The sequence below is a fragment of the Pan paniscus genome, chromosome 14, assembly GCF_029289425.2.
Source record: "Pan paniscus chromosome 14, NHGRI_mPanPan1-v2.0_pri, whole genome shotgun sequence".
Taxonomy (NCBI): domain Eukaryota; kingdom Metazoa; phylum Chordata; class Mammalia; order Primates; family Hominidae; genus Pan; species Pan paniscus.
Genome location: NC_073263.2, coordinates 95,988,346 through 96,014,251, shown reverse-complemented (window position 1 = coordinate 96,014,251; position 25,906 = coordinate 95,988,346). Strand labels below are relative to the sequence as shown.

The 25,906-nt window shown below is 39.9% G+C and overlaps 1 protein-coding gene across 8 annotated transcripts in view; it reads left to right on the top strand.

Moving 5' to 3' along the window:
• DCT (dopachrome tautomerase) overlaps nt 1-25,906 on the top strand; it is a 141,194-nt gene that overhangs the window by 72,284 nt on the left and 43,004 nt on the right. For 6 of the 8 annotated variants that reach the window (XM_055096901.2, XM_034936851.3, XM_034936852.3 and 3 more), the window contains 6 exons: nt 9,075-9,374; nt 11,462-11,562; nt 12,316-12,482; nt 15,931-16,110; nt 17,896-18,031; nt 25,469-25,524. In XM_055096901.2, the coding sequence (XP_054952876.1) occupies nt 9,075-9,374; nt 11,462-11,562; nt 12,316-12,482; nt 15,931-16,110; nt 17,896-18,031; nt 25,469-25,524 (940 nt within the window). The remainder of the gene's footprint in view (nt 1-9,074; nt 9,375-11,461; nt 11,563-12,315; nt 12,483-15,930; nt 16,111-17,895; nt 18,032-25,468; nt 25,525-25,906) is intronic. The other 2 variants (XM_057299604.2, XM_055096903.2) reach the window with 1 other exon arrangement.

Sequence of the window (25,906 nt, the reverse complement as noted above, 5' to 3'; positions counted from 1 at the left end):
GGGGGGTTGTTATTAGATAACAATGGCTTTTTGTCACTCTTCTCTGGACTTGAACCGGACATCACAAAATTTGCTCAGTGTCCTTCCTTTAGACTCTGGTCTCTCTCATTACCTGTTGCTTTGATATCTCTGTGCATTTCTCATTCCTCTAGCTCTTTGGGGCTTTTTCAAATCCTCTTCAATCTTTCCCACCGTCAGTTTCCAGCAGCCATATGCCCTTCGGGAATAAACACTCAAAGCCTGGCAGGGGGCCACTGAAATACAAAAAACACAAGTGGCAACCTCAGGAAAGCCCTTGGACACTGTTGTAGGCTGGGTGGTTGCAGAAGACTTTTTCCTTTTAAAAATACTTTTTACTTCTCTTCTCATAGGATGCTGGAACATAGGAGGATATAGGTCATTGAGCTTCATAAGGGGTTGAATAGGTATTACTAAGGGAACATACAAAGGCCTGTGATGTTGGTGTAGGAATGACATTCGATTTTTTTTTTTAATTTTAACTTTCAACTTTATTTTAGATCCAGGGGATACAAGTGCAGGTTTGTGACATAGATATATTGCACAGTGCTAGGGTTTGAGATATGATTGATCCTGTCACCCAGGTAGTGTGCGAAGCACCCAGTAGGTAGTTTTTCAACCTTTGACCCCTCCCTCCCTCCCCTCTCTAGCAGTCCCCAGTGCCTATTGTTGCCATCTTTATGTCCATGAGTGCCCAGACATTAGATTTCTTTTTTCACATTAAGAGTTCTGGCTTTAGGCCTGGTGCAGTGGCTCATGCCTGTAATCCCAGCACTTTGGAAGTCTGAAGTGGGTGGGTCACTTTGAGGTCAGGAGTTTGAGACCAGCCTGGCCAACATGGTGAAACCTTGTCTCTACTAAAAATACAAAAATTATCTGGGTGTGGTGGCAGGCACCTGTAATCCCAGCTACTCTGGGGGCTGAGACAGGAGAATCTCTTGAACTCAGGAAGCGGAGGTTGCAGTGAGCAGAAATCACGCCACTGCACTCCAGCCTGGGTGACAGAGTGAGATCTGTCTCAAATAAATAAATAAATAAATAAATAAATAAATAGTTCTGGCTTTATAATCATTTTGTAGTAATATTTTTAATTCTGTCATTCAGAAGAATATCTAGGTCCTGGTTTTGCCCTGGGTATTAATCATGACAAAAATTTCAATAACATATTGGATATATATTATCCAGCTTTTCTAAGTTTTTTAAGCATTTGCTTCTATAGACCTTCTCTCAAAATTATCATGGTTTTTTAGACGAATGAGGAGCAGGTTGCTGGTGTGGTTAGCGTGATTGAAAACCACACTAACACAGTAACTTCTTTGTTCAAAACCCCAAAATACTTCTAGAACAATTATTTCTATGTCAATCAATGAAAAAGTGCTGGCCAAGCGCAGCGGCTCACACCTGTAATCTCAGCACTTTGGGAGGCCAAGACGGGTCAGGAGTTCAACACCAGCCTAGCCAACATGGTGAAACCCTGTCTCTACTAAAAATACAAAAATTAGCCAGGTGTGGTGATGGGCACCTGTAATCCCAGCTACTCGGGAGGCTGAGACAGGAGAATCACTTGAACCCAGGAGGTGGAGGTTGCAGTGAGCTGAAATCGCGCCACTGCACGCAGCCTGGGCAACAATAGAGTGAGACTGTGTCTCAGAAAAAAAAAAAAAAAAAAAAAGAAAGTGCCAACACTTTCAAAAAGTTGTAAATCTGCATTGCATAGAATCCTGAGGCAGAGGACTTTAGGAAGTCACATATAACCATAAACTCTTTTTGTTACCAGCTTCTTCATATTTTTGCCATGGCTAGCAAGTTTTGTTTTGTTTTAGGTAGGGATAGAAAGAATAGAAGGGATCATTGCTATTTCCCTTTGCTAAGGAAATGTTTATAAATATTGCTCTAGAAGTAATAGGAACTTAGGATCATGGAAACCTACCTTCAAAAAAAAAAAAAAAAAAAAAAAAAGAGGATCCCCTGCTCTAAAAAGGCCTTGGGCCAGAAATAAATAGGGCCTGTTCTTTAAGTCCAGGCTGTAAGGAAGTCCCATCTACATAAGCCAGTCCAAAGAAGCAGGGCTTCCTCCAGGGAGATGGTCTGCCTCTCCAGCCATTGTCAAGGCCAGGCCTGGCCCTGAGGCCCCATCTCCAGGCTGTGGCTCACCTCCCCCCATGATCTGCTCAGTCCAAACTCATCAGGAACAGAACTCTTTCCACACCTACATTTTTTTAAAGGTAACTTAAGATTTACTGTATCTATAAATTCAATTTACTAGACTTTTAATGTTTCCCAGTTTTATTGAGGCATAATTGTTACACAGAACACTGCACATAATTAACGTGCACAATATGGTGTTTGGACATACCTATACGTTGTGTTGCCATTTCCACAATCAAGATAATAAACATATTCATCATCTCCAAAGGTTCCTCGTGGTTCTTTGTTTTTGTTTATTTTTTGCTTTTGTGGTAAGAACAGTTAACATGAGATCTGCCCTCTTAACACATTTTTAAGTGCCAAATGCCTTATTGTTAACTATAGGCACTATATTGTACAGAAAATCTCTGGAACTTGCTCATCTTGTATCATTATAACTTTACAACTCCCTATCGCCCCTCCCCCATCCCCTGGTAACCACAATTCCGTCGTGTACTTCTCTATGTTCAGCTACTTTAGATGCCTCATATAAGAATAATCATGCAGAGTTTGTCCTTCTGAGACTGACTTATTTCACTTAGCACAAATGTCTTCCAGGTCCATCCATGCTGTCGCAAATGGTAGAATTTTTTTCTTTTTAAAGGCTGAATAATATTCCATTGTATTGTCATACCAACTTTGGATGGCTCTACTTATCTTGCTAGATGGTCTTTTTCTTTGAATCTCAGGGCACGAGACTAAGTCCTTAGTGACTGAGCTGGGAAGTTATTTTGTATATGTCATAATTACCATTCTGTGATGAGCCGGGTGTCCCAAAGCAGGACACATGTCCTTCAATTAATTATTCCCCAAAGAGTAAGTTGCTAGCCTTCCTAGGGTAGCTTTTTTATGGTTTGTGGGGCAATCTTTGGAATTGAAACCTGATCCTGAGCCTCCCAAAGAACATCCTCTACAGTAGCCTGATGACTCTTTTGCGAATGGAGTCACTGGGGCACTCCTGGGATGATCCAAAATTTCTCAAGGAAGAGATGTAGATTAGTGTCTTGTAACAGACTATTGATGACCCCAAATGTTGTTAATTCTTTGGAAAATAAACACCTCATAGTTTCCATAATCATGAAGCTGGTAAAGTAATTTCAGCCTAATAAGTAGAAACACATAGAAATTCTGGGATTTGTTTTTTAAAACTCTAAATTCTATGGTGAAATTCTCTGTAGAGAGCTTCTCTATAGTCTCTGTAGGGATAAATTGAAACAAAAAAGCCACTGAGCTTAATTGTCAGGAAGAGCTGAATTGCAGGAGACTTTGAATTTGCTATTCACCTTATAAGGCTTACCTGCCAGTTGGCTTTATGAGAATATGCCATTTGCGGCTATGTCTTTCAGCTTCTGAAAAACTTGCGCACCAAATAGTTTTTGAACAGTTGACGGTGAACTTCTTGTTTGTACAAGTGACTAATTGCCTCCATTTTCCAATCTCTGAAATGGGGATAATGATGAAACCACACTTGTAAAATCCTTTTGATTTCTGTAGATGAAAGGACCTATGTAAGTATAAAGTATTGTTATTAAAATAATAGAATCTCTAATTAAAAGGAATAGGCTATTTAGAGTTCCTTGTAAATTCACTAATCGGTGGTCTTTAAGCTTATTTAGTCTAATGGCTTTCTGAGGTTGAGCTGATGCAGTTCATGTAGGAATGTGTGGTGTTTAGATGATCTCACTCTTTTTCCATTTTTATCATAGTCCTTTGTAAACATGAGACTTTGACTCTTTAAATTTAATTTTCACTGAAGGACATACTCAACGGTCGATAGATTGATATTATCTAGGAATCATTTTTTTTCCTCTCTCCATTTCCCAGTAAGATAACACGGTTCTTTCTAAAACGCTTCTCTTCTTATATTTTTTGCATTGGTAGATTAAGAAGAAAAAACTAAATCATGTTAAACTGATGGAAGATGCTATTAGGAAAACTAAATTAAAGAAATAAACATTTTGTCTGCTAGGCTTTCATGTTGTTACACTTTTCAGTCATCTCCAGCATTTCAACAAATTCTTCAGGTCAGGTCTATAAACTTAGAAATGAAAGGGACCTGACTGCAGAGCTTTGGAATAATTTCTCTGAGACATCTTGGAAAAGGAATTTTTTAATTGAATAAATTTCTGGGTCATAAGTGATCTCCAAAACAGACACAAGCTTTCTTTTCCCCCCCACCATTCTTTTCACAGGTGTTGAAAGCTTTCTTATTAGAACTTATACATTGCCTTTTGGAGGCAACTCTGGTTACATTAAAGTTTCTTGTTCACTGTAGTTGTGAAGCATCTCTGATTTTCTGAATCAGGATTAATCATTTCGTCGTTTGTCATCCAGTGGATCTTGACTTATTCCTCTGTTTTCGCTTTTCCCACAGTTTGACTTGTGTTGAAATGTCATTGTGTACTTGTCCTTCATTTCCACTAGACTAAGGTATTATTGCCTCATTTATACAGATGCTCACTGACTTATGATGGGGTTACATCCCAATAATCCATCATAAGTTGAAAATACTGTTAAGTCAAAAATGCATTTAATACACCTAATCTATGAACATCATAGCTTAGCATAACCTACCTTAAATGCACTCAGAACACTAACATTAGCCTACAGTTGGGACAAAGCATCTCACACAAGGCCTATTTTATAATAAGGTGTTGAATATCTCATGTAATTTACTAAATACTGTACTGAAGGTGAAAACCAAAATAGTCATATGGATATTCGAAGTAGAGTTTCTACTGAATGCATATTGATTTTGCATCATCCTAAAGTTGAAAAATTTTAAGTTGAACCATCATAAGTCAGAGGCCATCTGTATTTGTATTCACTAGTGTCTGATCCCTTTTATTCAATTATTCATTGATTCTTTCACCACCCATCCAAGCAACATTTATTTAGCATCAACTAGGCCCTTCAGATACAGAGAGGGGGGAAAAACTGACGTGATTCTGAAGATGTGCACAGTATAGTCATATGTAAGACAGATATGAAGACAAACAATTGCTATACTATTTGATAAGTGGTCTCTAATAATACTAGTAATAATAACACTTAATATAGAACTCACGGCAGGGTGCGGTGGCTCATGCCTGTAATCCCAACACTTTAGGAGGCCAAGGCAGATGGATCACCCGAGTTCAGGAGTTCAAGATCAGCCTGCCCAACATGGTGAAACCCCATCTCTACTAAAAATACAAAAATTGGCCAGGTGTGGTGGCATGCACCTGTAATCCCAGCTACTAGGGAGGCTGAGGCAGGAGAATCGCTTGAACCTGGGAGGCGGGTGTTGCAGTGAGCTGAGATCATGTCACTGCACTCCAGCCTGGGTGACAGAGTGAGACTGTCTTGACAAAAAAAAAAAAAAAAATATATATATATATATATATATATATATATATTTAACTCACTGTATACCAGATGTAGTTCTATGTACTCCACATTAATGTGCTTGTTTTTTATAACATAAAAGCTATGGTAGCATAAAGGAAGACGTGTTGATTGTTGTATTTTTTAATAGACTTTAGAGCAGTTTTAGGTTCACAGCAAAACTGAGTCAAAAGTACAGAGAGTTGCCAACCCCCTGCCCTCACACACTCACATCTCCCTCACTGTCAGTGCATGTTTAGTGTTGGCTACCTTTTAGATAGTAGCTGTTCAATAAATTGTTTGTTAAATAAATACATGAGAGAGCCAATTATTTTGTTTCTGCCAACTACAAAGAATCATGGCAAAGAAAATAGAGTAGTCTTCAAATTCATAGCATAAGTTATGAATGACTCAGTTTCAACAGTCAGGCCCCCAATTCAAAAACAAGTGTTATGCCTTTAAATGTAAAAATGTATTAAATTATTATTATAAATTTTAGGTGTGTTATTTATTAATATTTTTAAATATTGAGACTTTATTATTTTAGATCAGTTTTGGGTTCACATTGAAATTGGGGAGAAAGTACAAAAAATTCCCATCTACCTTCTCCCCCACACTCTGCAATCTTCCACTAGCAACATCTGCAAACCAGGGTTACAATCAATGAACCTCTACCGACATTATTATCATCCAAATTTCTCAGCATTATGAAGCAAGGAATTACTCTTCTACTGCAGAGAAGTGACTAGACATTTACCTCCAATCAGCTATAGATAGGCAGCTGGAAATTTGACTGAATTTTAATCTGGGTAGCTACTCTTCTTTAGACACAGCATTTTGTTCACTCAGTTCTCAAAACAGTGTTCCATTCCTGTACTGTCATAGTAGGTGATATGTTTTAATCAAATCTGTTTTTAATACATAGAGTTTTAGTAAGGTTGCCCCAGGGAAAATAGACTTCAAGGTCCATAAAACGAAGCATCTTGCATAGCATCTGATGAGATAGTAGCCGCTTCATAAATATTTGTTAAATAAATAGTTTGTATTTAATTATCTCCAGGAATCAACAAACAATTTAATGTTTAACTTAAACTATTCAAAAACATGATTTTTAGTCTTGGGAAGAGTAGAATTTTTCCTTTTTTCAATATTTTAACTTATGTTCTCATAGAGTGCTGTAAAAGAAAAATACAGATAATTGAGCTACGTAAAAGGTGGGATATATGATATATTATAAAAAACAAAAAAACTCAACCGATTACAATTAGAAAAAATTCTCCCTACTTACATTTTAAGGAAATTTTCTTTAACTATCAAAAAATCCACTATAGAAAAGGAAGCCTGTGCATTTTCTTTACAGAATGCTGTTAATCATTTTGTTTTCATGCTGTTGGAAAATTTTCCTTTCCTTGAGAGATCCAAATAACTCCCCCTCCCCTATGGTCATAGTACTTTTTACTTACCTCTATTTTGCTACTTGTAGTTTACCAAAATTATTTATAGGGGCTGCTTTTTCTGCAAACCCACAGAACAGGGAGAGAAAATGTATGTGGCATCATCTGCTACATGCTCGATACTTCTGTTATTCACTCAACACACATTTGTTTTGAACAAGGCTAAGCATAGGCCTAGGCAGTGAGTTCACAGCCTTACAGCTGCCTGGAGCTGAAACAAGTGTAGTGATGTTTACAATCAGTGTAAATAAATGTGAAGAAAGGGGATGTATGAGGTGCAAGGAAGTAACTGACCCGAACCCCGACCTTTGGAATCAAGAATGACCTTAGAGAGCACCAAGGTGGAGCTTAAAGGAGAAATGGATCACGCAGGTAAAGAGGAATTTAGGGAGACAGTGAGGGAAAAGTGTTCCAGGAAGAAGGAAAAGCAAGCAAATAGGCCTAGGGCATGAGGTAGAGGAGGAGGAGTAAGTGAGCTGGTCACTCTCTTTAAATGCTTTACGTAATCCCTTTAATCTTCTGGGAGATAAGCATTATCATCCCCTTTCGTTTCAATCTTGTGCTCTAATGATATTTAAATTTTACCCTCTAACCTAAGGAATGAAATGTTGGTCATACCCAAAGGCAATAAGTTGGAAGGCTAAGAAGGGAAAAGTCTGGGGCAAGCTACAAGGATGTAAACTTTAGATGCTGATCAGAGAGATGCCCAGAGCTTGATCTTATTAGTCCTGTCCTCCTTCCCTGGGCTTTGAGAAAGCAGGGAGCTTTGTGCAGCTGACAGAAATCCTGTGGTGGTTTGTACTTCCTGACATCATGGCTACTGATTCACCCTGAGGACTTGACAGCTTCCGTTGATTTTGTCTTAATGCTGTCAACTTTGTGAAATAAGTCAGCTTTTTAAATGTGAGATTTCTTCTAAATTCCTAGAAATCAGTTAATTTATGTATTTATTTTATTTCTTTCTCTCTCTCTTTCTTTCTCTTCCTTTCTTCCTTTCTTTCTTTCTTTTCTTTCTTTTTGAGACAGAGTCTTGCTCTGTCACCCAGGCTGGAGTACAATGGCATGATCTCGGCTCATTGCAACCTCCATTTCCCGGGTTCAAGCCATTCTCCTGCCTCAGCCTCTGCAGTAGCTGGGACTACAGGCATGTACCACCACGCCCCGCTAATTTTTGCATTTTTAGTAGAGACGAGGTTTCACCATGTTGGCCAGTCTGGTCTCGAACTCCAGACCTCAAGTGATCTGCCCGCCTCCGCCTCCCAAAGTGCTGGGATTACAGGCGTGAGCCACCGGGCCAAGCCATGTATTTATTTTGGTTTCATCTTTAGCTTGCTGTGTATTTTCTTCCTTCTCTAAATCAATGAACTGTTCTGTGTCATCCCTTTTTGTGGGCGTGGAGCGGACGCAGGAGGAGACACCCCTGCGATCCTGGGAGGAAGGAGTGTGTGCATGAGTCTGCTAGTGCTGCTGTAACAACATCCCACAGACTGGGCAGCTTAAACACTGAAATTCACCCTCCCACAGTTCTGGAGGCTGGATGGCTGAGATCAGGGAGTTGGTTTCCTCTGAGGGCTCTCTCCTTGGCTTGCAGATGGCTGTCTTCTCCCTGTGTCTTCACGTGGTCTTCCTTCCAAAACTGTGTCCAAATTTCCTCTTCTTTTGAGGACACCAGTCATATTGGATTAGGGCCTACTCTAATTACCTCATTTACCCTTAATTATCTCTTTAAAGAACACTATCTCCAAATATAGTCACATACGAGGTATACTGGGGCTAGAACTTGGGGGACACGGTTTAGCTCATTGCAGTATACAGTGTATTTCATGTCCTGTTTCTTTGCTGGGAATGTGTCTAGGAAACTCTCTAGTGCTTAGTCCACTTGGAGATAGAAACATTTAAGAGGAGACCATGGGAGGAAAATTGACTTTCTTTGCCTTTGTGTAAGCACCTTCATCTTCTCTTCCATTCAAATTTCAGAGTACAAATTCAGAAATTTCTTCCAAATGACATAAACCCCCTTCCTTTCCATCTTTCTGTTTTGTGAACTAGGAAACTTTGCCGGCTATAATTGTGGAGACTGCAAGTTTGGCTGGACCGGTCCCAACTGCGAGCGGAAGAAACCACCAGTGATTCGGCAGAACATCCATTCCTTGAGTCCTCAGGAAAGAGAGCAGTTCTTGGGCGCCTTAGATCTAGCGAAGAAGAGCGTACACCCCGACTACGTGATCACCACACAACACTGGCTGGGCCTGCTTGGGCCCAATGGAACCCAGCCGCAGTTTGCCAACTGCAGTGTTTATGATTTTTTTGTGTGGCTCCATTATTATTCTGTTAGAGATACATTATTAGGTGGGTTTTTTCCTTGGCTGAAGGTATATTATTACAGGTTTGTGATTGGGTTGAGGGTATGGCAGTGGGAAGTAATTTCATGCAAGTTAATTAAGAGAGCAACCACAAGGCAGCCTTAGGTTTATGAAAGTCGTAGAATTATCAAATACCGCCTGGAGTTAGAAGGAAGCAGTTTCTTCCTGTGCATTGGATGCAGACACTTTAAATGTTCTCTCCTCTACCGTATGTTCTTGGTTCAAAGTGTAAACTTTTCTCTGTGAAGCTGTTAATCATCAAAGATGTGAGTTGGTGAGGTGGAGGCGAATTCCTTTTGATTTCAGAAGAAAACATTTGCGAATCTGGCCATGGAAGCCCTCTCTGACCTTTTCTCCAAATTAGAGGAATTAACTGAACATGTGCTAAGGCACATGAAGCTTATTTGTGCGGAATTAGAGTGCTCATATTGGGAGTGGGCATCTTGTTAAACTCACAGGATAGATCAACTTTGGATGGATTTTAGACAGTCTATCACATGATAGACTTTCAGATAATCATTTATGGTACTCCTGCATGGTCCGGAATCCCCAGGTTTCTTGGAGCTTTATTGTCAAGGAAAAGTACAAGCTTAGCCACAGCAATGTAGAGTTTCTGCTGCTTAGCTCTTTGCAACACAGTCATGTTGGATGCTTGAGGAATTGGTGACCTGCCCTTCCAAGTCTTAAAAATTGGGGTCTGGGTAGGACTTGGAATGAGGGTGTTGTCTGTTACAAACTTCATGGATCAAGTAGGTTCAGCTTTGTCCTTATTTTTCAGTCAAAGGAAAGCCATAGACACCAATGTATTCCAGGAGGGCTTGACTCCATCCTAGATTCTTCCCATAGCAGTTCTTGAATGCATGGCTGCACGTGCACCTCTCCCCATTTTTGGGGTCCTTCATTGGGGTCAGGATGAATGAAGACATCAAGCTCACTTTGAAGAGCAAGATTCTGATTTGGACAGGTTCATCCTTCTGCTCATCACTTGTTCCCCTTCAATTGATACCCTCTCGTTGTTGGGTTCTGATAATTTGAAACCTTGCTCTGAATTGAACATGAAAAAGGGCCGTGTAGCCAACATCAGGGACAGCAGTGCTTTTCTCAGTGTGAGTCTTTTAAAACTTGCCTTACAGGTAAGCATCTGTCTGTCTTTATCGATAGATAAGGAGGCTCTTTTGGCTATAAACCTTTATAGTTTTCCTGTTATCACTCTGAGGAATTATTGCTTTATGAGAGAGTACTCTCTCAAGAGGAAAAGAAAGTCCTAGTTTCTGGTCATAGCTACGAATTAAATTTATATTCATGTCTGTTCAGCTCTCTGAAGTTGTTATAGGTATTTTGGACAAGAACTAAAGTTAGCTGAAGTTTCCACATAACCATCAAAGCTGTTATGAAAAAGGGAAGAAGGATGGACCAGGCAGTAAGGAGGTCATTAAATCGTCCAGAGCTTTTCACTAAAATTGGCAGTTCCAGTGTCCAGCCTAAATGGCTTGAATGTATTTTTCTCTCTTCTGGTCTCAGTGAACATGCTTGTCAGCTAGTAGTTATAACAGATTGATGGGTGAGGCAAAATACGCGAAAGTTCTTTTTGGTTACATAAATACTGCATTAGGACTAAGTGCAGTTGAAGTTACAATATTATTAATTAATCCCTCCCTTTTAAATTTATATCTTTGTGAAGCATAGGTTAGCAAATGCCTTTAAAAAATATATGTCATTTAGGTCTTAATGATCTATTCTTTTGGATAGTCTATTTCACCTGAATGGATTGTTGCTTACAAATTAAATATGTATCAGGGGCTCCCAATCCTGAAAGTCACCTGAATTTCCTGGATCTCTGCTAGAAATCAACCTTTTAAGAGATAAAGGAGGGTTTATCCTAAAAGTACTAGTTACTTCTGAAATTCATGTCATTACTATTGCTTTTGGAGATATAAATAACAACAAAACTTTTTTTTCTTACTACTATAAAACATCATGGACTTATTGGTTCTATAGATACAGCCCAGGTAAGATTTAACATTTTTAAAAATTCTATTCTGTCATCTCTAATATGTTTCCCAATTGTTTCAGGACCAGGACGCCCCTACAGGGCCATAGATTTCTCACATCAAGGACCTGCATTTGTTACCTGGCACCGGTACCATTTGTTGTGTCTGGAAAGAGATCTCCAGGTAGGTCAAAACTATGCATTTAGTTCTTTTAATTTTTTTAAAAATTTATTGTATATATTTAAGGCATACAATGTGAGTTTTGATATACTTATCTTGATACTCATACAAGATAAGTGATTAGTGCACTAAAGTAAATTAACATACTCAGCATCACATAGAGATATCTCTTTTTGTGTGTGTGTGGTAAGAGTACCTAAGGTCTACTCTCTTGGCAAATCACCAGTACACAATACAACGTTAACTATAGTCTCAGACCTCGAGTTATTTATCCTACATAACTGCAACTTTGCACCTTTCAGCCTACATCTTCCCATTTCTCCCAGTCCCTTGTAACTACTATGTAACTCTCTATGTATTCATTCTTTTTCTTTTTTCTTCTTTTCTTTAGATTCCACATATAAGTGAGATAGTGCAGTGTTTTTCTTTCTGTATCTGGCTTATTTCAGTTGGCACAATGTCTGCTAGATTCATTCACATTGTTGCAAATGGCAGGGTCTCCTTTTTAAAGGCTGAATAATACTCCATTGTACACAGTATGTATATATATATATATATATATATATATATATATATATATATATATAAAATATACACACACTGATTTATGTCACAGTTTCTTCATTCATTTATCCATCCGGTAGTCTTTGTCTTGGTAGACATTTGGTTCAGATACATATCAGCCTTTGCCTTGTATGCTTTCTTGTTGTATCTGATGGCATGGATTAAATGACTAGGCCTGCCCTTTGCTTTTAGCGACTCATTGGCAATGAGTCTTTTGCTTTGCCCTACTGGAACTTTGCCACTGGGAGGAACGAGTGTGATGTGTGTACAGACCAGCTGTTTGGGGCAGCGAGACCAGACGATCTGACTCTGATTAGTCGGAACTCAAGATTCTCCAGCTGGGAAACTGTCTGTGATAGGTAATGGCTCCTGTACCTGCAATGGCATCCAGAGATTGTCTTTTCTGATGTCTGAGACATGGAGGAGAAGGCACTTTATAGTGCTGTTTCTTATGCATGTGGTGTCCTATTTACATGTTTCTAAAAACGGTTTTCCTCTGGGAGGTGGGATTTCAAAAATTCAAAGCTCTTTAATTAAAAAAATAAATATATCAAAATCACATTTGTGAATTGATTATGCTTGGCCATCATTTTGAGATCAGGTTAGTTTTATCAGATTAGTGCAAATGTAATTGCGGTTTTTGCCTTTAAAAGTAATAGCAAAAACCACAATTTCTTTTGCATCAACCTAATCAAATTAAGAGTAGTTCTTGCATTCAATCAACATTTGCTAAGCACCAATCATATCCCATGTGATGTGGTACTGCCGGGAATACAAAGATGAATGAAATAAAACCTCCCTTTTGAATATTGTCTTGTATTAACGAGATAGATTTCTTGTAAGTAAATTACAATTGAGTGTGGGAAGTACTGTAATAGATGTATACACAAAGACAAGAAGAGAGTCTGGGCAAGTCCCCAAGAGGCAGAGCTGATGGCTCTGAGAAGGGGAGGGGCACAGACCTGAGGTGTAGAGGAGGGTGAGGGGAGTGTGGGAGGGCAGTGGGTGGGTCCTTGATGGAGGAACATCATGTGTGAAGCTAGATAATTCTCTGGAAACAGCCTGGTATGGCTGAGTCACAGGATGCTGGTGAGTTGAGGAGGACAGGGGCTTGGGGCCAGCCGGGGAAGGATGATCTGTGACATACTAAAGACTGCATACACAGGTCAGTGGCCTGGCCTGCAGCCCATGAAGAGTTCTGTCCTCAAAGACTCCTTGAATTTGTTTCTCTGTCCTGGAACACCTGGAACACATTTCAGCAAAAAATTTCCCAAGAGGCTCCTCACCTCACCTTCCTTTATTCATTTTTTTCCTCCAAAATTTGTTTTGTTTTGTTTTTTTGTTTTTTTGTTTTTTTGAGATGGAGTCTCACTCTGTCACCAGGCTGGAGTGCAGTGACGTGATCTCGGCTCACTGCAACCTCCGACTCCCTGGTTCAAGCAATTCTCCTGCCTCAGCCTCCTGAGTAGCCGGGATTACAGGCATGTGCAACCACGCCCAGCTAATTTTTGTATTTTTAGTAGAGACAGGGTTTCACCATGTTTGCCAGGATGGTCTCGATCTCCTGACCTCATGTAATCTGCCTGCCTTGGCCTCCCAAAGTGCTGAGATTACAAGTGTAAGCCACCTCACCCGGCCTCAAAATCCCCATGGTTTTAACCCCACTGCTCTGTCTTTCCTCCCAGGTCCTTAGACTGCTCCAGGGCACAGAGCTGTGGCTCCCCCGGCCCCCAGGCTTCACTGCCAACACCCTGAGCCTGCATAGGTGTGCGTTTTGAGGGGCCCATGCCCAGCTAGCAGGGACTTCGTCTTCCACATCCTGTGCATTTCCTACAGTGCTCAGAACAGTGCTCCACGAGCAGGGACATCATCAGTGCTTTTTCTGTGACCGAGCTTAATTCCATCAAGCGCCATTTCCCACCGTACCTTGGAATAGTAGTGGATGGTATGTGAAAAGAGATTTCCGTCATCAAGTAAGTTTAGAGAAGGCTGAGTTTAAAAGGTTTTTAAATTTTTAGAATGTCGTCAAGCTTTCCATAGATAAATGTGATATTCTTTTTCAAGAGGAGCCTAACCCTGGAACTCTTACTTCACCGGACATCCCATTGGAATCCACTTTGGGAAACGCTGCCTGGGAGGCCTTGGAGACCTTTTTCAGCTTAGTGTTTAGGTCCTGGCCTCTTTCATCCCTGTGGATGTGCTGATTATATTCTCACATACTCGGTCCTATCCCTAATTCATGAAAACCCTCACAATAACATCTTTAAATTTTTATCTCTGCCAGTGAAATAATGGTCTGCACTTTGGGAGACCAAGGCAGGGGGATCACTTGAGGCCAGGACTTCGAGACCAGCCTGAGTAACATAGTGAAACCCTGTCTCTACAAAAAGTTTGAAAAGTTAGCCTAGCTGGGCACGGTGGCTCACGCCTGTAATCTCAGCACTTTGGGAGGCCGAGACAGGTGGATCACCTGAGGTCAGGAGTTCGAGACCAGCCTGACCAACGTGGTGACCAACCAGCCCGACAGCCCTGTCTCTACTAAAAATACAAAAGTTAGCTGGGCGTGGTGGCATGTGCCTGTAGTCCCAGCTACTCAGGAGGCTGAGGTAGGAGAATTGCTTGAACTCAGGAGGTGGAGGTTGCAGTGTGCCATTGTACTCCAGCCTGGGCTACAGAGTGAGACTCTGTCTCAAAAAAAAAAAAAAAAAAAAAGTTAGCCAGTAGTCCCAGCTACTGGGGAGACTGAGGCAGGAGGATTGCTTGAGCCCAGGAGTTCAAGGCTGCAGTCAGCTGTGATCATGCCACTGCACTCTAGCCTGTACAACAGAGTGAGACCCTATCTCTAAATTAAAAAAGAAAAAATAAATAAAAAGAAAGAAATACTATTCTGATGTTGGAATCCAGGCCATAGCAGGCGTGTAGGATATAATGTCTTACGGACATGGGACCTTCTCAGCCCATGCTGAGCACTTAACTATTGATACTCTACTACCTTGGAACATTTTCCAACACAGCGTTTCTTCTAATATCTCCCCTTTGTGTACTTTCATCTGCTTTTACTCTGACCTCCCCTGTTTGCCTTCAGTTTGCCTAAAAGGTTTTTGTAACTTTGCATGTCACTTCTGCCAAAACTGGCTTAGCTCAGCATAATACGAACCACCCTATTCTCCCTTCAGTTACTCAAGATTCAAATGCACACAATAGGAGTCATCTTGCCTTGTAAACCCTCTCACTGTCTTTCCAACAGAATGGTAATGATTATTCATATTTATGCCCATGTCCGTATTTTGTGCATCTACATTTTTGAAGCTTCTCGACCCATAATGACTTTCAGGTATAGTACTTTTTACCACATATTGTTAACTCTGGTAAAGTAATTGTAGTACAATTTTACCATGATTGTGACCCTGATTGATTTGCTTGGCCCAAATTTATAATACTGTGCATAAGTTAAGACATATCATTTTTTGTTTTGGGGGATTTTTTTTTTTTTTCTTGAGACAGGGTCTCACTCTGTCACTAAGGCTGGAGGGCAGTGGCATGATCTCTGCTCACTGCAGCCTCTGTCTCCTGGGTTCAAGTGATTCTCCTGCCTTAGCCTCCTGAGTAGCTGGGACAACAGGCACACACCACCACGCCTAGCTAATTTTTGTATTTTTAGTAGAGTCGGGGCTTTGCCATAGCTGGTTTCAAACTCCTGGCCTCAAGGGATCCACCTGCCTCAACCTCCCAAAGTGCTGGGATTACAGACGTGAGCCACCATGCCCAGCCACCATATATTATTTTAAATCTTATTACAAATCTTAGCTTGGATGACTACAACCACCGGGTCACCTTGTGCAATGGAACCTATGAAGGTTTGCTGAGAAGAAATCAAATGGGAAGAAACAGCATGAAATTGCCAACCTTAAAAGACATACGAGATTGCCTGTCTCTCCAGAAGTTTGACAATCCTCCCTTCTTCCAGAACTCTACCTTCAGTTTCAGGTGGGTGCTCTGAGCTCTGCTGGACCTGCCTGTACAGTACAGGTTTTCATGCCTGTGATTGTAAAGAACTGGAAGGAAACCCAGGTTTTGGGGGTTGTCTACGAAGCTAAGTGATGGAGAGAGGCCTAACGAGAGAAGTTAGCAAGGGATTGGTGTGAGGAAAGTCTTTACCCATCTACTATGACTAACAATATGGTTTTAATACCTTCTAACTTAGCTGTTCAAAACCATCTTTTGTATTTCTAATTGCAGTACATTAATAGGTCCAGTCTTTGGAAACAGGGTACTTCATTAAATATAGTGTTTTTTCAATGTCCATGCTCTTTCTCTTTCCTTTCTTATTTTTTAAAATGTCGATATTAGAAATTTATCAGCCATAGAACTTAATAGTGGGGTCTGAGATCTCAGAGGAGTATTGCAGACTAAATTCAACTCAAATCATAGCACAGCAATGACATTACAATACTTAACATTTAAAGACCAACTATTAATCTTCCACCACAGGTTGGGCATGGTGTTCATGCCTGTAATCCTAGTGCTTTGGGAGGCCAGTGCGGGAGGACTGCTTGAGTCCAGGAGTTTGAGACCACCTGGGCAACAGAGCAAGACCCTGTCTCTACAAAAATATATAAAAAAGTAGCCAGGTGTGGTGGTATGTACCTGTAGAGGTAGGCCTAGAATTTAAGCACATCTCAAAATCACCAAAGAAAAACACATATTTCATGCCCTGCTCCCAGAGTTTCTGATTCAGTAGATGTAGGCTGTGTCTTAACAACTTGCATTTCTAACCAAATCCCAAATGATGCCAGTTAAGGTGGTCTGAGCACTGCATTTTGAGAACAACTCCCCTAACTCAAACATATAGAAAATGCAATCTGTTTTAATAGCACTTTTGTCACAATGAAAAACTAATTCATCCTCCTTTTCAAAACAACCTTAAATGTTACCCTTCCCCCACCTTTGACACTACTCTGAAGGCTGTGTCCAACCTCAGCAAACTCTGAGCCATGCTACACTTAGCACAACCTCTACATTTGAGTCCAGCCTGCCCTGCCCTGGGCCCATACAAATTGTTTACTTTAAACACAGTTAAGATAGAGAGAGAATCCAGTTTTGGAGAAGATCTTTAATCTATCTACCATCCCCTTTTTGGACCCATCTTTGTTTAAAGTCTTATTTATAAACATATTTCTCATAATTCTTAAAGTCTTTCTATGGTGGTAGAAAATTTTTTTCTTTTTTCTTTTTTTTAGAGCCAGGGTCTCGCTGTGTCACCTAGGGTAGAGTGCAGTGGCACAATCATGGCTAATTGTAACCTCAAACTCCTGGGCTCAAGTGATCCTCCTACCTCAGCCTCCTGAGTAGCTGGACCTTCAGTCAAGCTGAAGGTCTATTTGGTTGAGAAATATAAATATCAGATTATATGTTAAATAAAAGAATTTATTGATCACAGACAATCTGCTGGGCATGGTACTGAACCCTGGCAATAAATATCTGAAGAAAACATAGAGCCTGCTCTCCAAGGGAATGAGAGACAGATATGAAAGTTGTCATACAGTACACAAAAGAGATATAATTCAGAAATAGCGTTGCTTAGGAGTTCTCTCCCCTTACAGAGGATTATCATTAAAGTTTGGGGCAAATTCTTGGTCAATTTGCTATGACAGAGCTTCCCATATCCCTACCCAATCTCAAATTAGACAACTATTATCTAGGCTGAAAACAACAAAAAAGAGACCTTTATCAGTCTTTGTCTGTTGTCACTGATATACTTGTTTCTCCTAGGAATGCTTTGGAAGGGTTTGATAAAGCAGATGGGACTCTGGATTCTCAAGTGATGAGCCTTCATAATTTGGTTCATTCCTTCCTGAACGGGACAAACGCTTTGCCACATTCAGCCGCCAATGATCCCATTTTTGTGGTATGTTCAAAGATTCAGAATGCATGAAAATTTTCTAGATAATATGTCAGATTTATTTTTTCATACAATTAATGTTTGATGGTGTTTTATTCTCTGTGTGAACAATGTGATGTGTGCAAATGTAAATTAATTTCAATCTATACCATAGGGATGGTTAGGTAGCATTTGAAGGCCCTAATCAGAACCCATGCTTCAGGGATGGTTCACTTTTGGGTGATCTTAGACAACAGTTTACAATTCCACTGGTGAATTCATAAATTAGCATAATAATAAATGATTTTTCATTGGCTAAATGAGTGTTGTTGAGGTTCATTAGTCCACACAAACCACCTTCAATGTGTTACCTGCAGGAAAGAGAGGTTCTGTTAGCCAGAAAACGGGAGGAGAATGGAGAGGGTGTGCTGGACACTTAAACCTCCTACTCCAACTTGAGTGAGCTTTACTTGAGAAAGAAGAAAAGCAGCACCTGACATCCAAGAGCTGGCCTGGTGAAATCAACCAGGCCTTGATGTCCCCTGTTGGACATAAACAATCTCGTAGAACATCGACAGCAGACAAGGCCACTCTGATCATGGTGGATCAGGACAAAAACAAGACTACTCCGTAACTGTGTCTGAGCACAGACAAATAATGAACACTTTCCAAGCCACAAGATGCATGACATCCCCTTTCCTGGCTAATATGAGCAAAAAATGACAAATGCCTTCACCGATGGCATTAATACAAAAACTCACATTTGAGGCAATTTAATTTGTTAATCTGATTCATACCTCTGACATGTAATAATACAGACAGTAAATAGGATTGCTGTTGACTGTGCAGGAGCCTCACAGTCGTTTAAATTTCAGTGTGATGAACTCCTTTGGTATATCAGTTTGATTTCTGTCTCACTTTAAAACAAAAGAAGAAAACTGCCAGGCATGGTGGCTCATGACTGTAATCTCAGCACTTTGGGAGGCTGACGTGGGAGGATCACTTGTGCCTAGGAGTTCAAGACCAGCCTGGGCAACATTATGAGACCTTTTCTCTACCAAAAAAACTTTACAAATTAGCTGGGCATGGTAGCATGCACCTGTGGTTCCAGCTACTTGGGAGGCTGTGGTGGGAGGATCACTTGAGCCTGGGAGGTCGAGGCTGCAGTGAGCCATGATCGTGCCACTGCATCCCAGCCTGGGCAACAGGGTGAGACCCTGTTTCAAAAACAAAAACAAACTGAACAAAACTTGACAATAGGATTCTAAATTTTACAATTCTGAGCTTTTTTAGTGTTTGTTTATTTGTTTGTTTGTTTGTTTTTTGGAGACAGAGTCTTGCTCCACTGCCCAGGCTGGAGTACAGTGGCGCTATCTGGGCTCACTGCTACCTCTGCCTCCTGGATTCAAGCGATTCTTCTGCCTCAGCCTCCCAAGTATCTGGGACTACAGGTGCACGCCACCACGCCCGGTTAATTTTTATATTTTTACTAGAGACAAGGTTTCACCATATTGGCCAGACTGGTCTTGAACACCTGACCTCCTGATCTGCCCACCTCAGCCTCCCAAAGTGCTGGGATTACAGGCGTGAACCACCGGGCCCAGTCTTTAGTTTTTAAAGTATGTTCATCCCCTGGTGAACTTTTCTAAGACAAACAAAATGGGGAGGTATGAGTCAGGGCCACACTGTTCAGCTACCCTAGTCAATGCTCTTCAGTCTGTGACCTCTAGGAACACAATGTAGTTGAATACATTGGTCTGTTACTCCTTGCAGGCAGAGAATGGAGGACTGTGGAGAGTCTCAGCCAGTGGGTGTTGGAAAAGACAGAAAGGATTTGGGCTTGTGCTAGGTGATTTGGGGAGGACTTTTGGAAGCTTTGCTGTGAATCAGATGTTGTCAGGAAGCAGGGGTATGCTTCCTGATTCTATGAGTGGGTATCTTGATAGAGCGATTATATCTGTATATGGGGCAGACTAGACTGAGGTTAAAGCCATAATTGGTCAAACAGCAGCAGATGCTCATATTAGCTGGGAAAGGGGGTGTCACACATCTTGCATCTTGGACAATGTTCATAATTTGTCTGTGCTCAGACACGGTTATGGGGTTTTCTTGTTTTTGTCCTGATCCGTCATGGTCACAGAGTGGCCTTGTCTGCTGTCGATGTTCTACGAAATTGTTTCTGTCTGATAGGGGGACATCAAGTCCTCGTTGATAGCGCCAGGCCAGCTCTTGAATATCAGGGACTGCTTTTCTAAGTACAGGTCACTCAAGTTGTCATAAGAGATTTAGACAACATACACATTCATGTCTCAGCAGCCAATCCCCAACAGTGCTCCTGCTTTACAGATACGCAACTCACCATCGTCTATTTTAACTCTGTCTGTGTGTCTTCTGAGTTGTATGTCTTGAATAGATAGTTTTGGAGCAATTACAAGAAGATATTTCACCTCTTCTCCTTTTTTATTTTGCCAGTATTTTGAGTTTATATTGTTATCCAGTTAGATTGTATGGTATCCAAAGACTCTCTGTTTTTTTCCAGAATTTTCCTCACCTTAATGTTAATCTTAGCAATGTGTCTCAGTCTGCTCAGGCTGCCATAATGAAAGACCACAGATTGGATGGCTTAAACAACAGAAATTTATATCCCACAGTTCTAGAGGCCAGGAGGTCTAAAACCAAGGTGCCGGCTGATTTGGTTCCTGGTGAAGACTTCCTGAGCCTTCTAGCTGCGTCCTTATATACTGGAGGGAGAGAGAGAATAAACTCTCTGATACCTCTTTTTATGATAACACTAATCCAGGGCCCTATGGTTCTGACCTCATTAAACCTTAATTACCTCTTTCTAGGCTCTTTCTCCAAGTATAGTCACATTGTGGGTTAGGGCTTCAACATACGGATTTTGGGGAAACACAGTTCAGTCCAGATATAGCATTTATAATGCATTGTCAAACCATCAGTTTATAGAAGTTTGTTTTTCTTTTCTTTTTTCTTTTTGAGACGGAGTCTCACTCAGTCACCCAGGCTGGAATGCAGTGGTGCAATTTTGACCCACTGCAACCTCCGCCTCCTGCGTTCAAGTGATTCTCCTGCCTCAGCCTCCCGAGTAGCTGGGATTACAGGCACGTGCCACTGCGCCTGGCTAATTTTTGTATTTTGAGTAGAGACAAGGTTTCGCCATGTTGGCCAGGCTGGTCTTGAATTCATGACCTCAAGTGATCCTCGGGCCTCGGCCTCTCAAAGTGCTGAGAATATAGGCGTGAGCCAATGCACCCAGCCAGAAGTTTGTTTTTCTGGACTTTTTGGAGGCTTCATGACTGATTACAAGTCAATCAGTTTTACTTGATACAGACCAGGGCAATCTTGGGAATGTAATTGAACCACATGGAGCTTCTGCTTCCCACTTTGCAAAGTGTGGGTCTCTTGACCTGATCTGGTGGTGAAAATGTTGTTCTCAGTGAAGTGACTCTTAGTAGATTAGGACAATAGGAAGCTGGTCTAGAGCCCGTCAAGTACAATACAAATGTTATCATAACAATAATAATGTGTTTTATAATGGTCAGAATTAGAGAACCATATGTTAGGTTTAGATTTTCAAACCTTAATTAATATTTCTTATCTTGTTCTCCAAAGCAGACAGTAATGCCCTAAGACATTTTACTAATAAGCACAAAGTCAGAAGTATTTCACAGGTGATTTATTATTGTTACTCAACCCAGGGTACAAAAAATGGAGCTATGAAGAGGGAGAGTAAAGGTATAGCTTTCAATGATTCTAAGCTTGCCTGATGGGTGTGAAGTAGCTTTCTGGGGCTCCTAGATAGATTAAAGCATAGTCAGGTGAGCTTCAAGAAATCCTGAGACAGAATTAGTTGGTAGAGTTGTTCTTTCCTTCTAAAAAATGTTTCTTTCCTCATATTTGCATAGTAGCAATAAATGAAGGGGTTGTCAGAAGTCTGAATTAATGGTCCCAGCCTCTAACAAGGTGGGGGCTTATCCGTGACGCCACCACAGCGATCTTTGCTTTTCTCTAGAATGCCTGCTTTGTTCAATGATTCTAACTTGATAGTTCACATCATTTTTTCTGGCTATCGTCTCAGCCATAGCTTATGCCAAGCATTTCTGGTGTCTGCTTTCTCAGCCATGTATCTGTACATCTATTTATACTATACGTCTCTAAGTATTTATTAAAGCATACATTGTCAACTGTACAATTTATACACACAATTCATATTCATAAGGAAAAATGTCACAATACTCCTTATCCAGTACTCCAATATGTTATAAGTAGAACAGCGGAATCCTCTGATAAATTAAGGATTATACCCCAACTCTTTCTCTCCTATTAAAAATGATGCTAGTAATTTGATTTTCTGCATCCCAAGTCTCCAGGATTGCTAAATCTTTTCTCCTTCTTTTGAACAAGCCCACTAAGTGGACAGAAATTGGCAACATTTTTCTGTAAATAGCCAGGTAGCAAATATTCTGGGCTTTGGAGGCCAGATGTTTTCTGTTGTAACTACTGAACTCTGCCCCTGTATCATGAAATCAGCCATAGATCATGCATAAATGAATGTGGTGTTCCAATAAAACTTTATTTACAAAAACAGGTTGTAGGCTCTGTTCGGCCCTCAGGCTTTAATTTATCAACCTGTGGTGTAAAGGATTCACTTTTCTTCTTTGTATTAGTTTGTAGTAAGGATAGTAGGAATCTCTCTCTCTCTCTCTCTCTCTCTCTCTTTAAGAGACAGTCTCTCTCTGTTGCCCAGGTTGAAATGCAGTGGCATGATCATAGCTCACGGCAGCCTCGAACTTCTGGGCTCAAGTGATCCTCCTGCCTCAGCCTCCCAAGTAGCTAGGACGATAGCCACATACCACCATGCCCAGCTTTTTAAATTTTTTATTTTTGTAGAGATGAGGTCTTACTATGTTGCCTAGGCTGGTCTCAGAACTCCTAGCCTCAAGCAATCCTCCCACCTTGGCCTCCCAAAGCACTGGGTGAGCCACCATATCTGGCCTGTAGTAGGGATTTCCCTTTAGTCATATTTCTCCTTCTGCTTTAGGGTGGAAGCTCACATTGTGACTTGATGGGTGAGAAATCCCGTGACTTAACGTGGTTCAGAGATGTAAGACATTTAATCATCTTTGTCTTCGTTGTTTTTAATGTACTTAATGTTAAAATTTTATTTTTCTTTAGTAGTATGTGTAATATACATATAAATAAACAAAGAGCCACAGCCTTTCTTTAAAGGCACAGAATGAATAATGTTTTGGCCCTAGTTCCAGAACTCACCATTACTTTAGGCTATTTTCAAAGAGTTTTATGCTGAAGCCAATTCAGCCTTAAATGATTTTTCACATATTGAGATCCAGGTTAAAGTATTTCAGTTAACAGAGTTATAGCTTCTGGAATTTCAAATTCATGAGGCAATTCATGCAAATATATTGCACATGACATTTATTAAAATTTTTTTTGTGAAATCTCTTCAAGCAATAGAGCTACAAAATTGTATGTGATCACAATAATGAGCAAAAGAAGGCAGAACATTAAAGTGCAGGAAAAACTCTGAAGCAATCTCTAGTAATTCCTAAGGTAATTGAGGCAAATGCACACATTTATCATGGAAAATAAGATTAGGCCAGAGAAATGCTAAGTGCTGTCTTCAATATTAAATTTAGATATAATCCAGAAAAGAGAAAAAAAAGGAAACCAACAGACTGTAAAGTTATTTAAATGCCAAGAAAGAAACTGTGTTACATAGTGGTAATTTCCTTCCCAATTCCTAAAGATACTATTCTTAAGAGTATACTTGGATGTTATCCTTTTAGAAAGTACATTTGGTGAGTTCTAAGTTCCTTCAATTCCTCAGTGGCTGGGGGGTCCATAGGTTCCATAATTAATACTAAACAGCTCGTGCCTGTTTTCTACCTTGTACGTTGACATTCTAAATGATATACAACATACAGTAGTCTTATTACTAATCAGTGTATAAAATAGGTTCATTAATTTAGAAATGTGCAGCAGGAGAAAATGAATTTCTAAAACCACACATAGCTGATGGACTACCATAAATTAACCCTGTAAGAAAGAGCCCTTCTGAGTCTGCTGTTCTAGGCTACAACAAAGTTAGTGAAATCAAAAGCTCACAATTACAGGTATAAATAATTCTGAGTTAGAGTGAGTTTAGTTGAAATTTAAAAAAAGAAGGATAGGTGTATCAGTCTGTTTTCATGCTGCTGATAAAGACATATCCGAGACTGAGTAATTTATAGAGAAAAAGAGGTTTAATGGACTTACAGTTCCATGTGGCTGGGGAGACCTCACGATGATGGTGGAAGGTGAAAGGCACATCTTACATGGTGGCAGACAAGACAGAACTTGTGCAGGAAAACTCTGATTTATAAAACCATCAGATCTCATGAGACTTATTCACTATCATAAGAACAGCATGGGAAAGACCCACCCCCATGATTCAATTACATCCCTCCCACAACATGTGGGAACTGTGGGAGCTACAATTCAAGATGAGATTTGGGTGGGGACACAGCTAAACCATATCAATAGGGCATTGCTTTTTTCTTCCCAAGAGTGAAACATTTAAAGATAGATCCATTTTGCTTTACTTTAAATAAGAAAAATCATAATTAGACTAATATTGTAAAAAAATAAAATAACGTTGTATGTGAAATTTTTATTTTTAGTGGTTTTATGATTTTTATATTATTTATAATTACAGAAATGTTGGTGAAAATAGTTTTTAAATGCCTGTAATTCCATCTCAAGTTTTTTGTTTATTTCTTTTCATATTCTCATATGTTTTATACAGTTGCAATTATAGTCATCCCTCAATATCTTGAGGGAATTAGTTCCAGGACCCCCCACCAGGGGTACCAAAATCTGTGACTACTCAAGTCCCTTATATAAAATGGCATTATATTTGCATATAAGGTACACACATCCTTCTGTATACTCTAAAGCATGTCTAGATTACTTATAATTGGATACAGAGGACTATCTCTATAAGGTAACTATTATGTGTAATATCCCATTATCACTTAATTTATTTAATTTTTAGGTTGTTGCATAGTTTTCTAAATTTTTTCATCTTAAAATCTTAGTGCACATAAAAGGTTCAAAATATAAAATGTATAAAATGAAGTCCATATTATCACTACCATCTTCCACCAAACAATACAATTTTTTTCTAATTTTCCAGATATATTTTATAAATACACAAACAAATATGTTTATATATTTATCTACACGGTAGCATATTATAGACCCCTCTGTCCCTTTGCCTTCCCCCCACTTTTTTTTTAACTTATTCCAAATCATTTCAGTTCTGAAGGGCATTCTTATTCTTTTTTTATAGCTGTATAGTATTCTGTTGCATGGATTTATCCTGAAATGTATTATTTTAATTTTAAATTTAAGATTTTAAACTATTTTCTGTTGATGGACATTTAGGTAATTTCTAATCGTTTGCTTTACAATGCTACAACAAACATCCTTGAACATGTAAGGTAAGTAAAGAGAATAGAATCCCTGGCTTAAAGGGTAAAAAAATGCATTTGAAATTTGATAAATGTTACAGAATTGCCTCTAGAAGTTTGGACAATATTCCCTCCTAATACCTGTGTGTCACCTATGTGTCAGAGCCACAGTTCCCCCATCATTCCCTCTCATTATGCTCTTTGTCCCTGTGTCATCATGCTTTTTCATCTTTGTCAACGTGATAGGTGAAAAGGCATTTTAGCAAGTTTTAATTTGCATTTCTCTTCTTATAAGTGAAGTCTAGGCCAGACGCAGTGGCTCACGCCTGTAATCCCAGCACTTTGGGAGGCTGAGGTGGGTGGGTTACCTGAGGTCAGGAGTTCAAGACCAGCCTGGCCAACATGGTGAAAC